The 20490-nt window shown below is 58.0% G+C and overlaps 1 protein-coding gene across 1 annotated transcript in view; it reads left to right on the top strand.

Annotated features, from left to right (window-relative positions):
- The window catches only part of LOC123936556 (voltage-dependent N-type calcium channel subunit alpha-1B-like), a 125676-nt gene that overhangs the window by 47921 nt on the left and 57265 nt on the right, over positions 1 to 20490 (top strand). The window contains 7 exon segments of the mRNA XM_045997011.1: positions 13283 to 13356; positions 13358 to 13410; positions 15695 to 15824; positions 15937 to 15996; positions 16964 to 17070; positions 17654 to 17665; positions 19747 to 19849. Of these exon segments, the coding sequence (XP_045852967.1) occupies positions 13283 to 13356; positions 13358 to 13410; positions 15695 to 15824; positions 15937 to 15996; positions 16964 to 17070; positions 17654 to 17665; positions 19747 to 19849 (539 nt within the window).

The raw sequence follows: 20490 nt of genomic DNA, 5'->3' as shown, positions 1-20490 counted from the left end.
TTTCCTCACTTCCTTCCCGTTTATTCTGGAAGTAGTCGGTCACCCTCCCGCGGCTGCTAGTCTTGCGGCTTCTGTGGGGCCTGATCTGAGACGCGGCGGCCCCTTTGCTGGGAAATGATGCTTGTTTAGCGGTGTGGTTGCTGCTACTGCGTTTCATTGCTTCCAACGTTTTCAGAACTGTTTTCCGTTTTAAACCGGAGTAACGATTCATTGAAATGCCGGTGTCGTGGGCGTGCGGTGTCACGCTAGCTTCAGGTGCGCGATGCGGCGCCCCGTTCTGAGCGTCACTCGGGGCTCATGGAGACACGTGTCCTCGTAATCCCCTCCGCTGTCTCACCCACCTCCAGCCCCATCTCCGCTGTGGAACCGCCAGTCTTTCTGTACAGCGGAGAGCCTGCGTCTTTTTCCTTTTGTTGGGTTCGTTTATTCGGTTCCACATACGCGAGAAAGCACGTGCTGTTTGTTCTCCTGTGACCTCACGTACTGCCGTGCTCTCTAGATCGTCTGGGGTTCCCGTGGCAGGATCTCGTCGCGCTGCGGTTGAGCACCGTTCCCTCGCGCCTGTGCCTGTCACGTCTTCGTTCGCTCGCGCACTGGTGGGCGCTGGGGCTGCTTCCCTCGGTCGGCGGTCGTGGACAGTGCTGCAGTAAGCACGGGTGCTGGTTTCTTTCTCTAAAGGTCTGTTATTTTTTATGTGAGAGAGCGCACGCGCGTGCGTGGTGGTGAGGCAGAGGGAGAGAGAGCGCACGCGCGTGCGTGGTGGTGAGGGCAGAGGGAGAGAGAGCGCACGCGCATTTGTGGTGGTGAGGGCAGAGGGAGAGAGAGCGCACACATGTGTGGTGATGAGGGCAGAGGGGGAGAGAGCGCACGCGCGTGCGTGGTGGTGAGGGCAGAGGGAGAGAGAGCGCACGCGCGTGCGTGGTGGTGAGGGCAGAGGGAGAGAGAGCGCACGCGCGTGCGTGGTGGTGAGGGCAGAGGGAGAGAGAGCGCACGCGCGTGCGTGGTGGTGAGGGCAGAGGGAGAGAGAGCGCACACATGTGTGGTGATGAGGGCAGAGGGAGAGAGAGCGCACGCACGTGCGTGGTGATGAGGGCAGAGGGAGAGAGAGCGCACGCGCGTGCGTGGTGGTGAGGGCAGAGGGAGAGAGAGCGCACGCGCGTGCGTGGTGGTGAGGGCAGAGGGAGAGAGCGCACGCGCGTGCGTGGTGGTGAGGGCAGAGGGAGAGAGCGCACGCGCGTGCGTGGTGGTGAGGCAGAGGGAGAGAGAGCGCACACATGTGGTGATGAGGGCAGAGGGGGAGAGAGCGCACGCGCATTTGTGGTGATGAGGGCAGAGGGAGAGAGAGCGCACGCGCGTGCGTGGTGGTGAGGGCAGAGGGAGAGAGCGCACGCGCGTGCGTGGTGGTGAGGCAGAGGGAGAGAGAGCGCACGTGCGTGCGTGGTGGTGAGGCAGAGGGAGAGAGAACGCACGCCCGTGCGTGGTGGTGAGGCAGAGGGAGAGAGAGCGCACGCGCGTGCGTGGTGGTGAGGGCAGAGGGAGAGAGCGCACGCGCGTGCGTGGTGGTGAGGGCAGAGGGAGAGAGAGCGCACGTGCGTGCGTGGTGGTGAGGGCAGAGGGAGAGAGAGCGCACGCGCGTGCGTGGTGGTGAGGGCAGAGGGAGAGAGAGCGCACGCGCGTGCGTGGTGGTGAGGGCAGAGGGAGAGAGAGCGCACGCGCGTGCGTGGTGGTGAGGGCAGAGGGAGAGAGAGCGCACACATGTGGTGATGAGGGCAGAGGGGGAGAGAGCGCACGCGCATTTGTGGTGATGAGGGCAGAGGGAGAGAGAGCGCACGCGCGTGCGTGGTGGTGAGGGCAGAGGGAGAGAGCGCACGCGCGTGCGTGGTGGTGAGGCAGAGGGAGAGAGAGCGCACGTGCGTGCGTGGTGGTGAGGCAGAGGGAGAGAGAACGCACGCCCGTGCGTGGTGGTGAGGCAGAGGGAGAGAGCGCACGCGCGTGCGTGGTGGTGAGGCAGAGGGAGAGAGAGCGCACGCGCGTGCGTGGTGGTGAGGGCAGAGGGAGAGAGAGCGCACGTGCGTGCGTGGTGGTGAGGCAGAGGGAGAGAGCGCACGCGCGTGCGTGGTGGTGAGGGCAGAGGGAGAGAGCGCACGCGCGTGCGTGGTGGTGAGGCAGAGGGAGAGAGAGCGCACACATGTGGTGATGAGGGCAGAGGGGGAGAGAGCGCACGCGCATTTGTGGTGATGAGGGCAGAGGGAGAGAGAGCGCACGCGCGTGCGTGGTGGTGAGGGCAGAGGGAGAGAGCGCACGCGCGTGCGTGGTGGTGAGGCAGAGGGAGAGAGAGCGCACGTGCGTGCGTGGTGGTGAGGCAGAGGGAGAGAGAACGCACGCCCGTGCGTGGTGGTGAGGCAGAGGGAGAGAGCGCACGCGCGTGCGTGGTGGTGAGGCAGAGGGAGAGAGAGCGCACGCGCGTGCGTGGTGGTGAGGGCAGAGGGAGAGAGAGCGCACGTGCGTGCGTGGTGGTGAGGCAGAGGGAGAGAGCGCACGCGCGTGCGTGGTGGTGAGGCAGAGGGAGAGAGAGCGCACGTGCGTGCGTGGTGGTGAGGCAGAGGGAGAGAGAACGCACGCCCGTGCGTGGTGGTGAGGCAGAGGGAGAGAGAGCGCACGCGCGTGCGTGGTGGTGAGGGCAGAGGGAGAGAGCGCACGCGCATTTGTGGTGGTGAGGGCAGAGGGAGAGAGAGCGCACGCGCGTGCGTGGTGGTGAGGGCAGAGGGAGAGAGAGCGCACGCGCGTGCGTGGTGGTGAGGGCAGAGGGAGAGAGAGCGCACGCGCGTGCGTGGTGGTGAGGGCAGAGGGAGAGAGAGCGCACGCGCGTGCGTGGTGGTGAGGGCAGAGGGAGAGAGAGCGCACACATGTGTGGTGATGAGGGCAGAGGGAGAGAGAGCGCACGCACGTGCGTGGTGATGAGGGCAGAGGGAGAGAGAGCGCACGCGCGTGCGTGGTGGTGAGGGCAGAGGGAGAGAGAGCGCACGCGCGTGCGTGGTGGTGAGGGCAGAGGGAGAGAGCGCACGCGCGTGCGTGGTGGTGAGGGCAGAGGGAGAGAGCGCACGCGCGTGCGTGGTGGTGAGGCAGAGGGAGAGAGAGCGCACACATGTGGTGATGAGGGCAGAGGGGGAGAGAGCGCACGCGCATTTGTGGTGATGAGGGCAGAGGGAGAGAGAGCGCACGCGCGTGCGTGGTGGTGAGGGCAGAGGGAGAGAGCGCACGCGCGTGCGTGGTGGTGAGGCAGAGGGAGAGAGAGCGCACGTGCGTGCGTGGTGGTGAGGCAGAGGGAGAGAGAACGCACGCCCGTGCGTGGTGGTGAGGCAGAGGGAGAGAGCGCACGCGCGTGCGTGGTGGTGAGGCAGAGGGAGAGAGAGCGCACGCGCGTGCGTGGTGGTGAGGGCAGAGGGAGAGAGAGCGCACGTGCGTGCGTGGTGGTGAGGCAGAGGGAGAGAGCGCACGCCCGTGCGTGGTGGTGAGGCAGAGGGAGAGAGCGCACGCCCGTGCGTGGTGGTGAGGCAGAGGGAGAGAGAGCGCACGCGCGTGCGTGGTGGTGAGGCAGAGGGAGAGAGAGCGCACGCGCATGCGTGGTGGTGAGGGCAGAGGGAGAGAGCGCACGCGCATGCGTGGTGGTGAGGCAGAGGGAGAGAGCGCACGTGCGTGCGTGGTGGTGAGGCAGAGGGAGAGAGAGCGCACGCGCGTGCGTGGTGGTGAGGGCAGAGGGAGAGAGCGCACGCGCATGCGTGGTGGTGAGGCAGAGGGAGAGAGCGCACGTGCGTGCGTGGTGGTGAGGGCAGAGGGAGAGAGAGCGCCCGCGCGTGCGTGGTGGTGAGGGCAGAGGGAGAGAGAGCGCCCGCGCGTGCGTGGTGGTGAGGGCAGAGGGAGAGAGAGCGCACGCGCGTGCGTGGTGGTGAGGGCAGAGGGAGAGAGAGCGCACGCGCGTGCGTGGTGGTGAGGGCAGAGGGAGAGAGAGCGCACGCGCGTGCGTGGTGGTGAGGCAGAGGGAGAGAGCGCACACGCGTGCGTGGTGGTGAGGCAGAGGGAGAGAGAGCGCACACATGTGTGGTGATGAGGGCAGAGGGGGAGAGAGCGCACGCGCATTTGTGGTGATGAGGGCAGAGGGAGAGAGAGCGCACGCGCGTGCGTGGTGGTGAGGGCAGAGGGAGAGAGCGCACGCGCGTGCGTGGTGGTGAGGCAGAGGGAGAGAGAGCGCACGCGCGTGCGTGGTGGTGAGGGCAGAGGGAGAGAGCGCACGCGCATGCGTGGTGGTGAGGCAGAGGGAGAGAGCAGCCCAAGCAGACGCCCTGCTGAGTGTGGAGCCCCACACGGGGCTCGATCTCCCCACCCTGAGTTCAGGACCTGAGCCGAGATGCAGAGTCGGGCTCTTAACGGACTGAGCCCCCAACGCCCATGCGTGTACCTTCTCGGATTAGTGTTTTTGTGTCCTTCGGTAAATCCCCAGTAGTGCAGTGGCTGGACCATGTGGTAATTTTAATTTTAACTTTTTTTTTAAAGATTTTATTTATTTGACAGACAGAGATCACAAGCAGGCAGAGAGGCAGGCGGGGGTGGGGGAGCAGGCTCCCCGCGGAGCAGAGAGCCCGATGCGGGGCTCGATCCCAGGACCCTGGAATCAGGACCTGGGCTGAAGGCAGAGGCTTAACCCACTGAGAACCCAGGCGCCCCATCTTCTTGATTAACCTCCTTCTCCTTCCCGCACGGCTGCGCCAGTTTGCTCAGGCGCTAGTGCTGATGGGCGAGCGTTCCTTTCTCTCTGAACCCTGCCCAGCGCTTGCTGCACACTGCTGGTTCCAGCCATTCTGACAGGTGTGACAGGTGTGTCTCCTCGTGGCTTTGAGTTCCACTTCCCCGGCGATGAGGGATGTTGAGCATCTTCTCATCTCGATGTCGTCTTTGGGAAACGTTCGTGTCTTCTGCCCATTTTTAATTGGATTATGTGGGGTTTCTCGGTGTTGACTTGTGTAAATTCCTTAAAGATTTTGGATACTGACCCTTCATCTGATATGTCCTTTGCAAATACCTTCTCCCATTCAGTAGGTTGTCCTTCGTTGTGGTTGTTGAATGTTTCCTTCGCCGTTCAGAAGCTTTTCATTGTGATGTAGGCCCCATAGTTTAGTATTGCCGCTGATCCCCTGCCTCAGGAGACATATCCAGAGAAATGCTGCTACAGCTGACGTCAGAGAAATTACTCTCTGTTCTCTCTTCCAGGGTTCTTGTGGTTTCAGACCTCACACACAGGTCTTGCATCCATTTTGAGTTCAGTTTTGTGTATGGTGTAAGACAATGGTCCAGTTTCGTTCTTTTGCATGTAGCTGTCCGATTTTCCCAATACCATTTTTTAAAAAGATTTTATTTAGATTTTTTGAGAGAGAGCAGGAGAGTGAGCGAGCTGGGGAGGAGTAGAGGGAGAAGGAGAAGCAGGGAGCCTGACGCAGGACTCGGTCCCAGGACCCTGAGATCGTGGCCTGAGCTGAAGGCAGGTGCTTCACCGACTGAGCCACCCAGGCGACACCCCCCACACCAAACACCATTTATTGAAAAGACTTTTTTCCGTTGGGTAGTCTTGCCTCCTTTGTCATGGATTAATTAACCCTATAAACACGGGTTTATTTTTGGGTTTTCTGTTTTGTTCTTTTAATCTCTCTATTTTGTGCCGGTTCCGTACTGTTGTGAGTACTACAGCTTTGTAGTGTATCTTGAAATCTGGGATTGCAACACTTCCAGTTTTGTCCTTCCTTTTCAAGCTTGTTTTGTCTATTCAGGAATGTTTCAGTTCTATACAAATTTTAGGATTACTTGTTCTAATTCTGTGAGAAATGCTGTTCATATTTTGATGAAGTTGGCATTAAATCTGTAGATTGCTTTGGGTAATATGGACATTTTAACAATATTTGTTCTTCCAGTCCATGAGCCTGGAATGTCTCTCCATGTATTTGTGTCATCTTTGATTCCTTTCATCAGCGTTTTGTAGTTTTTGGAGTATAGGTCTTCCCCCTCGTTGGTTAAGTTATTTTATTATTTTTGGTGCAATTGTAAGTGAGAGTAGTTTCTGAATTTTTCTCTCTGACATTTCATTATTAGTGTATGGAAGTGGAACAGATTTCTGTATATGGATTTTGTATCCTGCAACGTTACTGACTTCATTTATCAGTTCATTTCATGTTTTCGTCACTTATAGTTTTTTGGTAGAGCCTTTGGGTTTTCTCTTTAGGGTATCGTGTCATCTGCAGATAGTGAAAATTTGATTTCTTCCTTACCAATTTGGATGCCTTTCATTTCCTTTTCTTGTCTGATTGCTGTGGTTAGAACCTGCAGTACGATGTTGAATAACAATGGCGAGAGTGGACGTCCTGTCTTGTTCCTCGTCTTAGGGGAACAGCTCTCAGCTTTTCACCATCGCATATGATGCTAGATTTGGTTTCTTCATATAAGGCCTTGATTATGTTGAGGTCTGTTCCTTCTAAAACCTACTTTGTTGAGGTTTCTTTTTTCCATGAATAGATGTTGTACTTTTTTCTTTTTTAAAGAGAATATGTCATGTATTCTTTTGCCATTTGTCATTCAAATGTAAGATTATAGAGTTTTTATCTTACTTCTTTGATTTTGTATTTATATCTCTTTCCCTTTATACCAAGCAGTTTATCTTTTTGTTGTGGGTTCACAGTGAAATTCAGCAGAAAGTGTAGATTTGCTGTACATTCACCACCCAACCTCCCTTCCTATCAGCACCCCCGTAAAAGTGGTGCATTTGTTACAGTCAGTGAGCCTATGCCCAGAGTTCAGAGTTGATATTGGGGTTCAGTCTTGGTGTTTTATGTTCTGAGGGTTTGGACAAAGATATGAGGACATACACCTACCTTTATAGTATCATGCCGAGTAGTTTCACTGCCCTAAAATTCCTTCATTTGTCTTTGATTTTTGTTTATTCTGTTTTTTAATTATATTGTTTAAAACATTGTATTTTTAAGTATGTTGGCTTTCTTTCTAGCCACATATTGCCAAGCAAAATTTCCTCTTAGTCTAAATAGTTTCTCTGCAGATTACTTTGTTTTCTATGTAGACATAGTTATACTGCCCATAAATACATAATTTTTGACCAATGAACTCGGTAGAGTCTGTTTTTTAATTTCCAATTAGAAAATTTAAATCTTAATTGATCTTTTTGTTCCTGATTACTGCCTTAATTCCTAACTTAATTGCACTGGGGGTTAAAGAGGAAGACCCGTATCATGGTTTCCTTCGAGATACACTTATAATTGCTTTACGGCTTGGCACCCGGCCAGCTTTTGTAAGTCCCCCCGTGCTTCAGAGGAATGTGCTGGGGCACCTGAGTGGTGCGAGTCGGTTAAGCACCCGACTCATCATCTCAGCTCAGGTCGTGATCTCGGGGCCGTGGGATCACGTGGTGTGGAGTCTGCTTGTGCGTCTTTCTCCCCTCCCTTTGCTCTTCTCACTCATGCTTTCTCCCTCTCTCTCTCCCTCTCAAATAAATAAATATATAAATCTTTAAAACAAAGGGAAAAGAGGAATATGTTTTCTCTAATTTGGGGAACACTGGCCTTAAAAATTTTTTTAATGTACTTTTTTATTATGTTCAGTTAGTCACTGGCCTTTTCGTATTTGCTAAATCAAGTCTTTATTGCTAAATATTCTGTATATTCACTCGTGTTTTGCCATATCAATGACTGACCCATTGATAATTGGGGTGCATTGAAATCTTTTTTTCTTTCTTTTTTTTAAGACTCTATTTATTTATTTGACAGACAGAGATCACAAGTAGGCAGAGAGGCAGGCAGAGAGAGAGGGGGAAGCAGGCTCCCCATGGAGCAGAGAGCCGGATGCGGGGATCCCAGGACCCTGGGATCATGACCTGAGCCGAAGGCAGAGGCTTTAACGCACTGAGCCCCCCAGGCACCCCAAAATCTTTCTTTTTTTAGACTTGTCTGTTCTTGGAATAGTTTGGAACACGCATCTCATTGTGGGGACCGTCTGACAGGTGACCGGCCATTGTTATGCATGTTTCTACAACAATAGCTCTGTGAATCTGAATCTCTTTTGTGGGGCTTTTATTTCTTCATTAAAAACCACAAAACTTCTATTAAGATATATGTCGCTTTCTGTATTTGGGGGATTTTCTCTATGTGTGAACCCTGACGTCTCACAAGGTCTGCGCGACCCCTGCTGACCATGGTCAGTCCAGTGGTTTTTTCTTAAAGTGTGTGTTTCTGTGCGGAAATAGAACGGACCGTTTTTCTTTCGAACATCTGGCAGGTGTATTGTTTTCCAACTTTTGGCTTGTGACCTGTATGTGGCCTTACGTTTTGGGCGTGTCTCTGGGACACTGCCTGGAACTGGGGTTTGAAGGGCACAGCTGGTGGCCAGAGCTGGCCGCCGGGCCGCGCCTGTGGACCGAGTCGGGTCCCTCGGACTCGCTTCATCGGTCTCGTTCTACCTTTTTATTGCTTCATCCGCTTCAGAGTGTGGCATTCGTTCCATTTCCCTGAGCTTTTCTCTTCTTTCCACTCTGTTAGAAATAGGAGAAATTGGTCACTTACTTGCTTATGTGTCACATTTCCCTCTGCTAGTTTAAAAGCTACGCACTCTGTCTGGGTGTCTTTTCTCGCGGTGCTCCCTGTCATGGCGGCGGCGCGTGTTACCAAGTCTGTCCTTGGGTTCGCTCTAAGCTCCCGCGGGCGATGCTGGGACCCCGGGGTGGCAGCTGCGATCACGCTTCCCCCAACTTCTTTGTCACGGTCGGCCTTTGTGGGACAACGCTTGATCCTTTCCTGATCTTAAAAAGTGGATGTTACTATTGTTTTGACTTTACAGAGATCACGTTTCTTTAGATTCATCCGTTTCTTGGCTTTCCTTTTTATATTGCATCTTGGATCTTCCGTTATATCATTTTTGTTCTTTTTTCATTGAAGTATAATTAATAGACAGTGTTATATTAGCTTCAGGTGTACAATACAGTGACTCAGCAATTCCTTTTTTGTTTTTATTTATCTGAGAGGAAAGAGAGAGAGCATGGAGGGGGCAGAGCAGAGGCAGAGGGAAGCAGACTCCCGCCGAGCAGGGAGGGAGCCTGACCCGGGGCTCGATCCCAGGACGCTGGGACCACGGCCTGAGCCAAGGGCAGAGGCTTCACCGCCCAGTGCCCGGGCACCCCGAGTCAGCAGTTCTCTGTATCACCCAGCGTTTGTCATGGTCAGTGGCCTCTGGAGCCCCTTCCCCTATTTCACGTGTCTCCCCTCCTACCTCCTCTCTGGCAGCCTGGTTTTTCTCTGTATGTAAGTGACCATTTCTTTGCTTGTCTCTTTTTAATTCGTCTCCTTTTATTTTTTATTTTTTTTAGGATTTATTTATTTATTTATTTGACAGACAGAGATCACAAGCAGGCAGAGAGACAGACAGAGAGAGAGGAGGAAGCAGGCTCCCCGCTGAGCAGAGAGCCTGATGCGGGGCTTGATCCCAGGACCCCGAGATCATGACCTGAGCTGAAGGCAGAGGCTTAACCCACTGAGCCACCCAGGCGCCCCTGTTTGTCTCTTTTTAATTTGTTCAAATGTTATGTTTCTTGAATCCACCTGTGAGTGAGGTCCTAGGGCATCTGTCTTTCTTGCATTTACTTATCTCGCTTAGCCCAGTGCTCCCCAGATCTGTCCGTGGTGTTGCCGGGGCGAGATTTCATTGTCAACGCCGAGTGCCCATCTTTATCCACTCATCTGTCCCTGCGCCCTCGGTCTGGTCCACACTGGGCTGTGGTAAATGCCGCTGCCAGGACTGGAGCTTTCTGAGGAGTGTTTTCCTAGTCCGTGGTAAGTCCTCAGTAGTGGAGTCACTGATCATGTGGTGATTCTGTTTTTCGGGTTTCTTCTGAGGCGCCTCCGACTGTCTTCCGCCACGGCTGCACCCGTTTGCATTCCCACCGGCAGTGCGCGAGGGCTCCTTCCTCTCCACACCCCCCAATGCTTATTATTTCTTGTGTTCTTGATAAATACCATTTTCTGTCCTTCTTAACTACAGACCTTCCTGCTACAACATGCGCATTCCTGAGAATGCCCTGCCCTGGAGGGAGCAGGCCTTGTCGCAGAGTGAGGATGAAGGGCAGGGGTCCCCCGCCGCGCAGCTCCGGAACGGGCCACCGACACACGGGAGCAGCCCAGTAGAGCCGCTGCCCGCCCAGTTACCTGTCGGCGCTGACGGCCTCGTCCAGCCTTCAGCCTTGCTGTCATCCCCGACACGAGCTTCCTGGAGGGCCTTTGCTGCTAGGGGAGACAGGCCTCCTCTCGCACCTGCCGCAGTGTGCTGGGGCAGTAATTGGGACGCGCGTCTCGTCTCCCCGACACCCCACTCTGGGATTTTGCCCCTCATTCCCAGATACTTTGCCATTCCCAAACACCAGTCTTTGTTTCTTCTCCCTGTGAGCGTGTCGCTTTTGACTGGGCTGTTCCCTCACCCTGCAAATAGGTACATGGGCTTAGGGGGAAAGCTGGGGTAACTCGGGGTCACCTCTGTGCTTCTCTTCTCCCGGGATTGTAGCTTCTTGGCTCCTGTCCAGGTTGGTTTGTTCCCAGCGCCTTTAAAACACTTACGTTATGTGTTTCGTTCAGCGTGTTGGTTGTTTTCGGTGGGAGGATGAGTGCATTTTCAGTTTCTCTGCCACAGGTCATGGAAATGCTGGGTAATTTTATAGACAGTGATTGTTCACGCATTTCTTTAAGATTCGTTTTTTATTTACTTACGTATTTATATTTACATACTTTATATTCTCATCTCACTTTTTTTAACTCTTGTATCCGAAGCCGGGGGAGAGGGAGGTAACCTGTTACTTATTTCTGCTGTCTTTTCATTCATGGGGACCTTGATCCTTGGTGTGTTTGGCGACGGTTTTTATTTCGAGTTTGGGTGTGACTGACCTTACTCTGCCATTTCTTGGCTGGGCTTTTGTGAGATAACGAAGCCCTGTAGAAAATGAATTGATGGACTCCTTTTTCAGTTCTCCCAAGGGAGGTGTACAGCTCGTGCCCTTCTGAATGTACAGGAGAGAAATTCTTTCCAGAGCGTGGAGGTCTGGAGGGCTGAAGTTCTCTTCAAGCTGGGATGGGTCGCCCCGTCTGTGGGGCCGGATGAGGGATGATTTCGTCATGACGTTTGCTCTCCCAGAGGCCCAAGGCACCACCGGCCTGGCTCACTTTAGCCCCTGGGAGGAAAGTAGTTTAGTGTGACCCCGCCTGGATCTCCCGCCTCGTCGCAAGCCCAGGGCTCAGGGCCCTCATCCCAGCCTTGGCAGATCATGTCCCCGTGCAGTAATGTCTCAGCTCTGATCTAGAACGCAGAGGTGACAGCGGGAGCCAGGGAGCGCTGTGAGGACGCGCGGAGCCCTTGGACCATGTCCAGCATGTGGCTGTTGCTCGTGAATGTTCTACCGTCCCCGCTCCGCAGCTGGCCATTTTGCTGGGTGGACTGCCCCATTTCGGGGTTGAATTTTCGTAACTGTCAAGTCTTGTTTGTCGGTTTGCTTGTTCGTTTCTTAGTGACTTGGTTCTAACAACGAACTTGGTCTGCTGCAGTTCTGTGTTGATCCTCTCCTCTGTTTTGGTCTGCTTTGACCTCATTGATCACATTTGTGGTTGCTGTAGATCTGTTCCAGGAGAGTGTTTCCATCCAGTTTCTGGCATCTTTGTTCTCCTTATCTTGTGCAGCCAAACTCTTCACTGAGTCCATATTGGTCCTGCCTTATTGTTACTGGGGAGTCGGAAAAGAAAAGCTGTGGTTTTAAAGTAATAAATTTTTCTTAATTTAAAAGTAATGCGTGCTCATCATGAAAAAATTTTAAATGTTAAAAATATTGTGACGAGAATTAAAACTCCTGTCCGCTGTTGAGCGATCGCCACAATTAGTACTGTTTTGGTGTTGCTTCTCTCCCCACATGTGTGACTGTTCTGGAGTTGAGCTCATCGGGGATGTACAACGACACAACCTTTTTTTTTAACTTACAATACCGTAAGCTTCTTTTGTCCTTGGAAGTATTTGTAGGCGTTTTACATATCTATGGTGTGGTGAGTCACGGGGATACTGCGCACTCAGTCTTTTTCCTACGATTGTGCATTTTATAGTTTTTTGTCACCGTAGAAGAACTTCCAACAAACACCTTTGTGAAAGCAGGTTACAGATGAAACCAGGGAGCAGAATTCTTTAGACTTCTTTGCCAAATGGCTTTCTGGAAGATTCTGAATGACGTCAGCGGGAGCTGCTGGCCTGAGCTCTTCCACGCGCGCCCGGGGCCTTTTCTCGGGCTCAGCCGTCCTCCCTGGGACTGGCGGCCGCACCCTCCTCTCCGCTGCCTTCTAACAGCCCGTTTCTCGTGGGATGCCGTGTGAGGTCCAGTCCTGGGCCTTGGCTCCAAGTCACTGCCCCGTCTTCCCGGGCACCCCTGTGGTCTCAGAAACTCCGTTACCCACAGGAACAGAAACGCACCTTGGGATAGAGAGAAATGAAAAGTCAGTGGGAGAAAAAGCACGGCGCACAGACACCAGAATCCTGGTGAATCCTGGTGGTTTGAGGTGTGGGTAAGCACAGGAGCAGACTGAGGGGCAGGGCAGCGAGCAGTGAGGCCGAGCGGGGGCCCCTGTGAGACGTGGGCTCTGCTGAAGTCCTCCCCAGGTCACCGTCCTGGCTCTGTAGGCCTTTGCCAGGGTCCCAGGCTGGGTTCGCCAGGACTCCTGGGCTCAGAGGAGTGTCTGGTCCAGGGCAGGTCCCCGCTCCTTCCTGTCCTGCTGGCCGAGATCCCTGCGGGGTTTTCTCACCACACAGACACGTGCCGCCTTTTCTCCAAGAGGCACCGAGCCCTGAACCCAGCGAGCGGAGCCTGATGGCCCTGGTCTTGGGTCCAAGGGGGACTTTGGTGTTCACAGAACATCTAGACCAGTGGTCCCTGGTGGGGCGGAGGTGCCCACAGCCGGGACCCCGGGCTCGGTGCTGCTCCCACGCTGACCCTCGTGCAGGGAGAGGGGAAGAAGGGCGCCCGGTGCTGGTTCCGTCCTCAGCCGCTGTCGGAGGGGGTCTCCTGTGAAGCGGGGTCTTAGGCCCACGCCGTTCCCTGGCTGGGTCCCCGCAGGCCAGTGGGGCTGGGGCTGGAACCTGTCTGCTGTACGGGTGAGGCCGTGTGGCGCCGGCTTCGCAGGCACCACGTCTCTAACTGGGTGGCCCTGTGTCCTTGTAGGTGGTAACGTGGACCTGGAAAGCCAAGCCGAGGGGAAGAAGGAGGCGGAGGCCGATGGTGTGATGCGGAGCGGCCCCCCGACCCATCGTGCCGTACAGCTCCATGTTCTGTTTAAGCCCCACCAACCTGTGAGTCTCCTTTGTGGGCCCACGCCGCGTGCCTGTCCCATATCCGTGGCCGTGGTCCATGTGCACGGTAGCAGCGTGTGCTAGACGTGGCCTGGTGGGCATGGTTCCATGCCCTTCACATGTACTAGAGTCCTGATCCCCCAGCAACGGCGGTCACCCCGCAGACGAGGACGGAGAGCCACGGCGAGGCCCCAGCCCGTCCGCACATGCATAGGAGTGAGCCCCACGGCAGGGCGAGGGCTCGAACCCGGTCAGCCACAGAGCTGCCACCCCCGCAGCTGGGACTGCTCATTGCCGCGCACATGTCCCATTTATGTCCCTCGTGTGTCCCCTTCCGTCGTGCCCGCCATGCACGCATGCCTGCGTGTGTCCACCTGTGTTTCTCCGCTCGGTGTATCATGAAGTCGCCGGCGTTTCTCGCCCCCTCATCAGTCCAGCTGGTGCCGTAGGTCACCCAGGACTTCCCTAACGGCAGGTTAGGTGCTGGGAGAACAGGGGAATGAGCAGAACGGACAAGGACCCCGTCCTTGATAAGCTTCTGTGCAGGTAGGAGAGACAGAGAGCAGAGCAGACAGTCAGGAGGGCACCTAAGCCCTCACAGGGTGGGAGGCACTAGGAGGCAGCCCAGAGCTTCGGAGGGAACTGCTGTGGGGGTGGGAAGGTCAGGTCGGGTCTCAGTGGGACGGGGAGGGGGGTGGGGCAGGGCAGGGAGACCAACCCGCAGAGGCAACAGACAGAGCGAAGGTGCGGGGCAGCAGGGTCCTGCGGGCAGAGGGTCTGACGGAGTCTGGCTGCGCCCTCCGGCCCCACCCCTGCACACGTGCCCTCTCTCTGCCTGTCTTCTCGCCTTCGCTCGGCACCCACTTCCTGGGAGCTCACTGGGCCCTGCTAGGGGGCACGGTGCTGCCCGTGAGCGCGGACGTGTGCCGGAGGAGCCGGCGATGGGGGTCGGTGGGGACACGGCCAGCCTGGGCGTCCGCAGAGCCCTGCACAGAGCTCCGCGGGCAGGCCCGGTCTTCAGGAGGAGATGACGGAGGCCGTGTGGGGAGTTTGGGAGTGGAGTGCTTGGGAAGACAGTTGGGAGAGAATCTGCGGAACTTGATAGATTAGATGGGGAGAGGGAAGGAGATGTCAGGGATGACCCCGGGCGTTTCTGCAGGCCGGCTGCCCCCCCACCCCACCTGAGCTGGGGGCAGGCGGGTGCGGGTCCTGTGGAGCAGGGACAGTCCGCGTCGGGTCTCTGCTGGGGCTTGGGAGCCGGGTGGACTCGGGGCGTGCATGAGGGGGAGAGCTGAGGGGATACTCAGTCCCAGGACACAGGATGAAAGAGGCAGAGACAGAGTGTCCCGGAGAAGGGAGAGGCGTGTGCACAGAGGGTGGCGTGGCGGGAGGTCACCAGAGGCTCTGGCCGGGGGCGGGGGCAGAGTATGGCGGTGGTCCCCGTGGAGAGGGGAGCACGGTAGCCCCTTCAAGGCGGAGAGAGCGTGGGTGGGTGCGGCTGGGAGGTGGAATTCCCTTCAGACCTTGGGCCCTAAGAGTAGGAAGTGGTCAGAGAGGGGGCCGGGCTGCAGAGTGAGACACGGTCTGTCCCGCCTCCCCCGGGTTCTGCTTCTGTGGCTGCTCCTCCCAGGGCACTGGCTTCCCTGCCCCCTTCCTCCCCACCTAGGGGTCTTCCCAGAGCTCCTGGTCACTGCCTGCCGCCATGGTGTAGGCTTTGCCAGCATTTCAGTCTCCCGTTGGTGTCTGGCCACACTCCCGTGCAGCACCAGGCCCCAGGGTCCAGCATGTGCCTAACAGCAGAGTCGTGGTCAGTAATGCCCGTGGTGCTGCAGGGAGGCAGGTGACCCCACAGCCCTGGCGGGGACCCCGCAGCCCTGGGGGGACGAGCACGGGCCAGCACGGACCTAGAGGAGGGTCGTGCACCCGCCGTGCACAGGAGGCTGGGGTCCAGCCTTGTCCTCTCTGAGCAGCCCCCCCCCCCCCCGCCTCTGTAAATCTGTAGAGGGCGCGGCCGTCCACACACAGCGGGGGACTGTGCGGGGTGGCTTTCAGCCCTCATTCCTCGTGTGCCGGCTCTGCTGTGGGTTCCTGCAGCCCTCCCGGCTCTCTTCCCGGGCCACCCTTCAGGACTCGGAGGCACCAGCAGGCGCCTGGGCACTGTCCGCCACCTGAGGGGACACAGCAGAACCCGGGTGTGGGGTGGCACGGCGTGCAGGGAGGGGCTGGGTGTGTGGCCCGGGGAGGGACTGGTCCCGCTCATCGGGGGCCTCTGCTCTGCCCGCAGGCTTCCCCGCTTTTGCCATTCCATCGTGACCATGCGCTACTTTGAAATGGTCATCCTTGTGGTCATTGCCCTCAGCAGCATCGCCCTGGCCGCCGAGGACCCAGTGCAGACAGACTCCCCCAGGAACAATGTGAGTGCGGCCCTCGGGCTGGAGGGGGCCGGGCCGGGTCCCGTCTGCTGGCTCCGGGGGCATGGGGGTGGCGGCCGGGGCTGGCCCCTGACAGGCTCTCCTGCGGTTCTAGGCTCTCAAGCACCTGGACTACATCTTCACAGGCGTCTTCACCTTCGAGATGGTGATCAAGGTGAGATGTGTGGTTCCCTGGTGGCCCGGGGCTTCGCTGGTCTTCCCTCACATGGGCCGGCCGGGCCGGGGCTGCTCACGAGGCGTGTGCTGGCTGTGCCCTGGCCGTGTGCTCCCAAGAGAACCGTGCACACGGGCGTGCTCATGGGTGTGGTGGGGGGCGCAGGCCAGTTCACCAGACGCACACCGGCTTTGGGGGAGCCCAGGAGCCGCTCCTGCCACTGCCACCCGCCAGCCAGGCCTCCAGGCTCCTGGGAACGTGTCCCCCTCGGGACAGTCCCGTGACGTCAGGCTGGGAGGAGGGAGGCTGAGTGGGTGCTCAGAAGAGCTCTCGGGCGTCCTGTGAGGTGACGGACACACCCCTTCACCGCTCGGTTCTGCGTCTTGAGTCCTGACGGCTTCGCTCCTTCCTCAGCGTCTGACAAGTGGCTGCGTGTGTCTGCACGGGCGCAGTCTTTGCCCACAGGGCTGCTTGGGTTGTACCCGCGGCTTGGTGACCGGTGTGTGTGTGTGTGTCTGTGCGTGAGCTCCGCTGCTTCTTTTCCTCCTGCAGACGCACGGGGGAGGCGTGTTCTTTGTCGTCCCATTTTAGAACGTGGAAGCTGGTGCCGGCCGGAAGTTGCAGCTGTGGGACTGGCCGAGCCGGTCCTCGTGAACCGGCCCTTCCTCCTGCTGCAGAGAGCTGACCCTCTGCGGGCTGGGCAGGGTGCGGGCTTCCTGGGGTGGGGGATGACTGCAGCCCGGCGAGGGGAGGGTGTCACCAGAGGGTGGGGAGCCCAGGCAAGATCTCAGCCAGCCGTGACCATGTAGGGATATTTGGATCCATGGTGTTGAGGTTCAGAGGCCCCACTGAGGCCCTCAGAAGACAGGATCGGTGTGGCCTCCTTCCCCCAACCCCATGAGTCTGGGGCCTGGCCCTGCTCTGCTTTCTGAAATATTCAGCAGCTAATATTGTTTCTCCCCTGCAGATGATTGATTTGGGACTTCTGCTGCACCCTGGGGCTTACTTCCGGGACCTGTGGAATATTCTGGACCTCATCGTGGTCAGTGGGGCCCTGGTGGCATTTGCCTTCTCGTAAGTACCAGGTCTGCCCTGGGTCTGGCCGGGCTGCCAGCCCAGGGCTGTGGTGGGTGTGCGGTTCGGGCAGGAGGGGCCCCCACTGGCCTCCATGGCTGTGTGCAGCTCCCCTCCTGTCTACCTGGGACTGGGCTGTGTGGGACGGAAAGCTTCTCATGGCCACCCGTCCCTGCCACGGCCTGTGGTTCTGACCCCGGGTGGGCAGGCCTCCGGTTCCTCTGCTGCTTGCCTCTCGGGTCTTCGAGAACCGCTCTCCGCCCCGACCTTGGCCGTGCCACCTGGAGAGCCGGAGCTGGCGGCTGCTGGCGGGTGTTCCCCCACCGCAGTGTTGGGCCCCGGTTTCTCTGACTCCCGAGTCCACACTCAGCTCCCTTGTGGCTGGGCCTGGGTCGACTCCCTCAGACCCTGCATGGGGGTGGGCGTGGGGCAGGTGTGGGGGCCGGGGTGGAGCTACAGGGGAGACCCAGAGACCAGGAGGACCCGAGGGATGGTACCTGCCTCTTCTCTGAGCATTCGGGGACGGCGGCGCCTCCTCACTGACTCTCTTCTCTTTGTCTCTTTGTCGCTGGACTCTCGGTAGGAGCTTCATGGGGTAATGCCTTCCCTCTGCCCCTCACACGGCCCCACATCATAGCCCAGCGTGGCCCCTCCGGGCCGGCTCACTGCCACGTGTCACCTCTGCTCCCCCTCCACTGTCCAGAGCGCATGCTGCCGGGAGCCGTGTCCCCAGGCCACGGGTCGCTGCCTCACCTCTGGGGACTGGGCTGGGGGCTGGGGCTGGAGCAGGGCACCCCAAGTAAGTGTTGGAGGCCGGGAATGTGGGCCCTGAGGGCAGTGAGGGCCTGGGTGGGAGCTGCTGTCCCCGTGACTGCCAGGACGTTGGCCATCCTGACGATACTTCCCACGTGTCTGCTCCGGCACTGGGGCCTGTTTCTTCTCTCTGTTCCCCACGACTGCCCCCCGGCAATGCGCAGCATCTACTGTGGGGGTCATAACTGGTTTTCTTTGTGCATAAAGTGTCAGTGAGGGGCTTAGGAGAAAGACAGGAAAGGGGTGTAGTGCAGCCGGGCGGACTCAGTGAGAGAGCTCCGAGCGAGCGAGCGGGGCGTGAGGTCTCCAGACACAGAGCACGGACCACTTGAGGCCTGTCCCTGCAGAGAGCCCTCCGCCAGGAAAGGAAAGCAGTGACCCTCCCTTCTGTATCTACGGGGGGTCTGCCGGCCCCTGTCCTCTTGGGACTGGTCTGCAGGGCTTCTGGAGGAACCTGGCCTGCGGGCGGGTGTCCGGAATGCTAGGGTGACAGGAACACCTGACACAGTGTCTGGAGGTTGGCGTTTCGGAGGGAGTTTGACCTGGCTCGGATGTAGGCCCCGGCTGGTCTTGGGGCGGGTCCAAGGGACGAGGGCTCCCCAGCTCTCCTTAACCCACGGGTCCTACCTGAGCCTCACAGCTGCCTTTCCCTAGAGCTTAGTGGAGCCCAGAGAAGACCACTGGAGGCCCTGCCCCCTCTCCCCATGCGCAGGCTCCTTGGGAACTCGGAGGGAGGTGACCTCTGAGCAGGACGGACTAGGACCCCAGTCCTGAGTCCTCAGCCACTGCTGGGTGGGGTTGTGGCCTTGGTTCTGAGAATCGCCTCCTTAGGCAGTGAGTCGTTCCCGCGGGATCACCCCCCACCCCCACGATCTGCGCTGGCTTTGGGCTGGCGAGAAGGCTGCCCCAGAGTTTGATGACAGCTGGGCCCCTGGCAGCCCTAGGGAGCCGGCCGGGACTGCCCCAGTGTCCTTGTGCGTGGCCCCAACCTGGGCCTGCTGGTCCTGGGTCTCCGAGCCAGCGTTGGGTATCTGGAATGTTCTTTTCCCGACTCTGTCTTACCCCCCACACTGGGTGTCCTTGTCCGCTGCTCTCTTGGTCTCTCTGTGGGCTCTTTCCTCCTCCTTCCCTCCCTCTCTGTTTTTCTCTTTCCTTTGGTCTTTCTTTCTTTCTTCTTTTGTCTGCCCTTGCGTGGCTCCATCCCTTCCGCTGCCCAGTACTCAGCTGACGTTTGCTCGTCCTCCTTCACGCCTCCGCATCTTCCTGCCTGTCAGCCTTCTCCTCCCCTCCCTCCCGGTCAGTTTGACATCGTCTGGAGGAGTGTGGGAGCAGCTGCGTGAGGACAGGCAGGGAGACCCAGTCGTGTTCCCCTCACCTCCCTCTCCCAGGACTGAAAAGCAGGAGAGACCAGCCCATCCAGAAGGCTCTGACCCTAATGGCTTGTAGGCTTCTGAGCCAGGTCTGCAGTCCTGGGGCCAGCTCCCTTCTCTCCTCTTTAGCCCCATGGTTGGTGTCCACATGGCGGCCGGATGAAGCCGTTTTGGGTGGGCGTTAGGGGACCCCTCGCATGGAGATGGCGGACGTGGTCTGCGAGAATGGGTTCTTTCCACCTGGAAGCCTGGCTTTCCCCATATGCCAGGGGCAACCCTGGGCCTGGTCTTGGTCTGCTCAGACGAGGCCTGGCTCGTGCTCCCGCAGGAGGGGTGCGGCAGCCGGTGGGGCTGGCCGGGTGGAGGCCTGCCTGTTCCTAGGCCGTCCGCCCTGGGCCCTGTGACCGAACGCACAGGGGATTGCTACCCGGCGGCTTTGTGGGAGCGGCACGGGTGCCGTCCTGCTTCTGCATGGGTGGCTTCTCCATTCTAGAGGATCCAAAGGCAAAGACATCAACACCATCAAGTCCCTGAGAGTCCTGCGCGTCCTGCGGCCCCTCAAGACCATCAAGCGGCTGCCCAAGCTCAAGGGGAGGGCCTGGACCTGGGCTTGGGCAGTGTGCAGGGCTGTCACGTGAGTGTAGGGCTGTGCGTGCATGTATGTGTGCCGTGTGGATGCGTGTGCGCATGTCTGTGCATGTGGGTGCAAGTGTGGCCGCCTTGTGTGGTGTGTGGATGTGTGTGCGTGTGCGTGCACCTGGCATGCCGTGTGGATGCGTGTGCATGCACACACGTGTGGCATGTGGATGTGTGTACATGTGTGTGCACCTGGCGTGCCGTGTGCATGTGTGTGCGTGTGCGTGCACCTGGCGTGCCCTGCGGATGCATGTGCGTGCACACACGTGTGGCGTGTGGATGTGTGTGTGTGCACCTGGCGTGCCCTGTGGATGCGTGTGCGTGCATGCACGTATGGCGTGTGGTGTGCGTTTGTGTGTGCGTGTGAGTGCACACACGTGTGGCGTGTGGATGCGTGTGCATGCACCTGGCGTGCCGTGTGGATCCATGTGCGTGTGCGTGCACACACGTGTGGCGTGTGGTGTGCGTGTGTCCGTAGAACTCACCCGGTCTGGCTGCAGCTCCCCTCGTGGGATGGGGCGAGCGGAGCTCCGGGAGATCACACATCGTGTCAGTGGGTCCAGCTCCCCCAGCTTCCCCTTGGAGTGTTCTGGAAGGCTCC

The sequence above is a fragment of the Meles meles genome, unplaced genomic scaffold (genome assembly GCF_922984935.1).
Source record: "Meles meles unplaced genomic scaffold, mMelMel3.1 paternal haplotype, whole genome shotgun sequence".
NCBI classification, from domain to species: Eukaryota; Metazoa; Chordata; class Mammalia; order Carnivora; family Mustelidae; genus Meles; species Meles meles.
The sequence above is the reverse complement of the archived record's forward strand: the minus strand, read 5'-3'. Positions and strand labels throughout refer to the sequence as shown.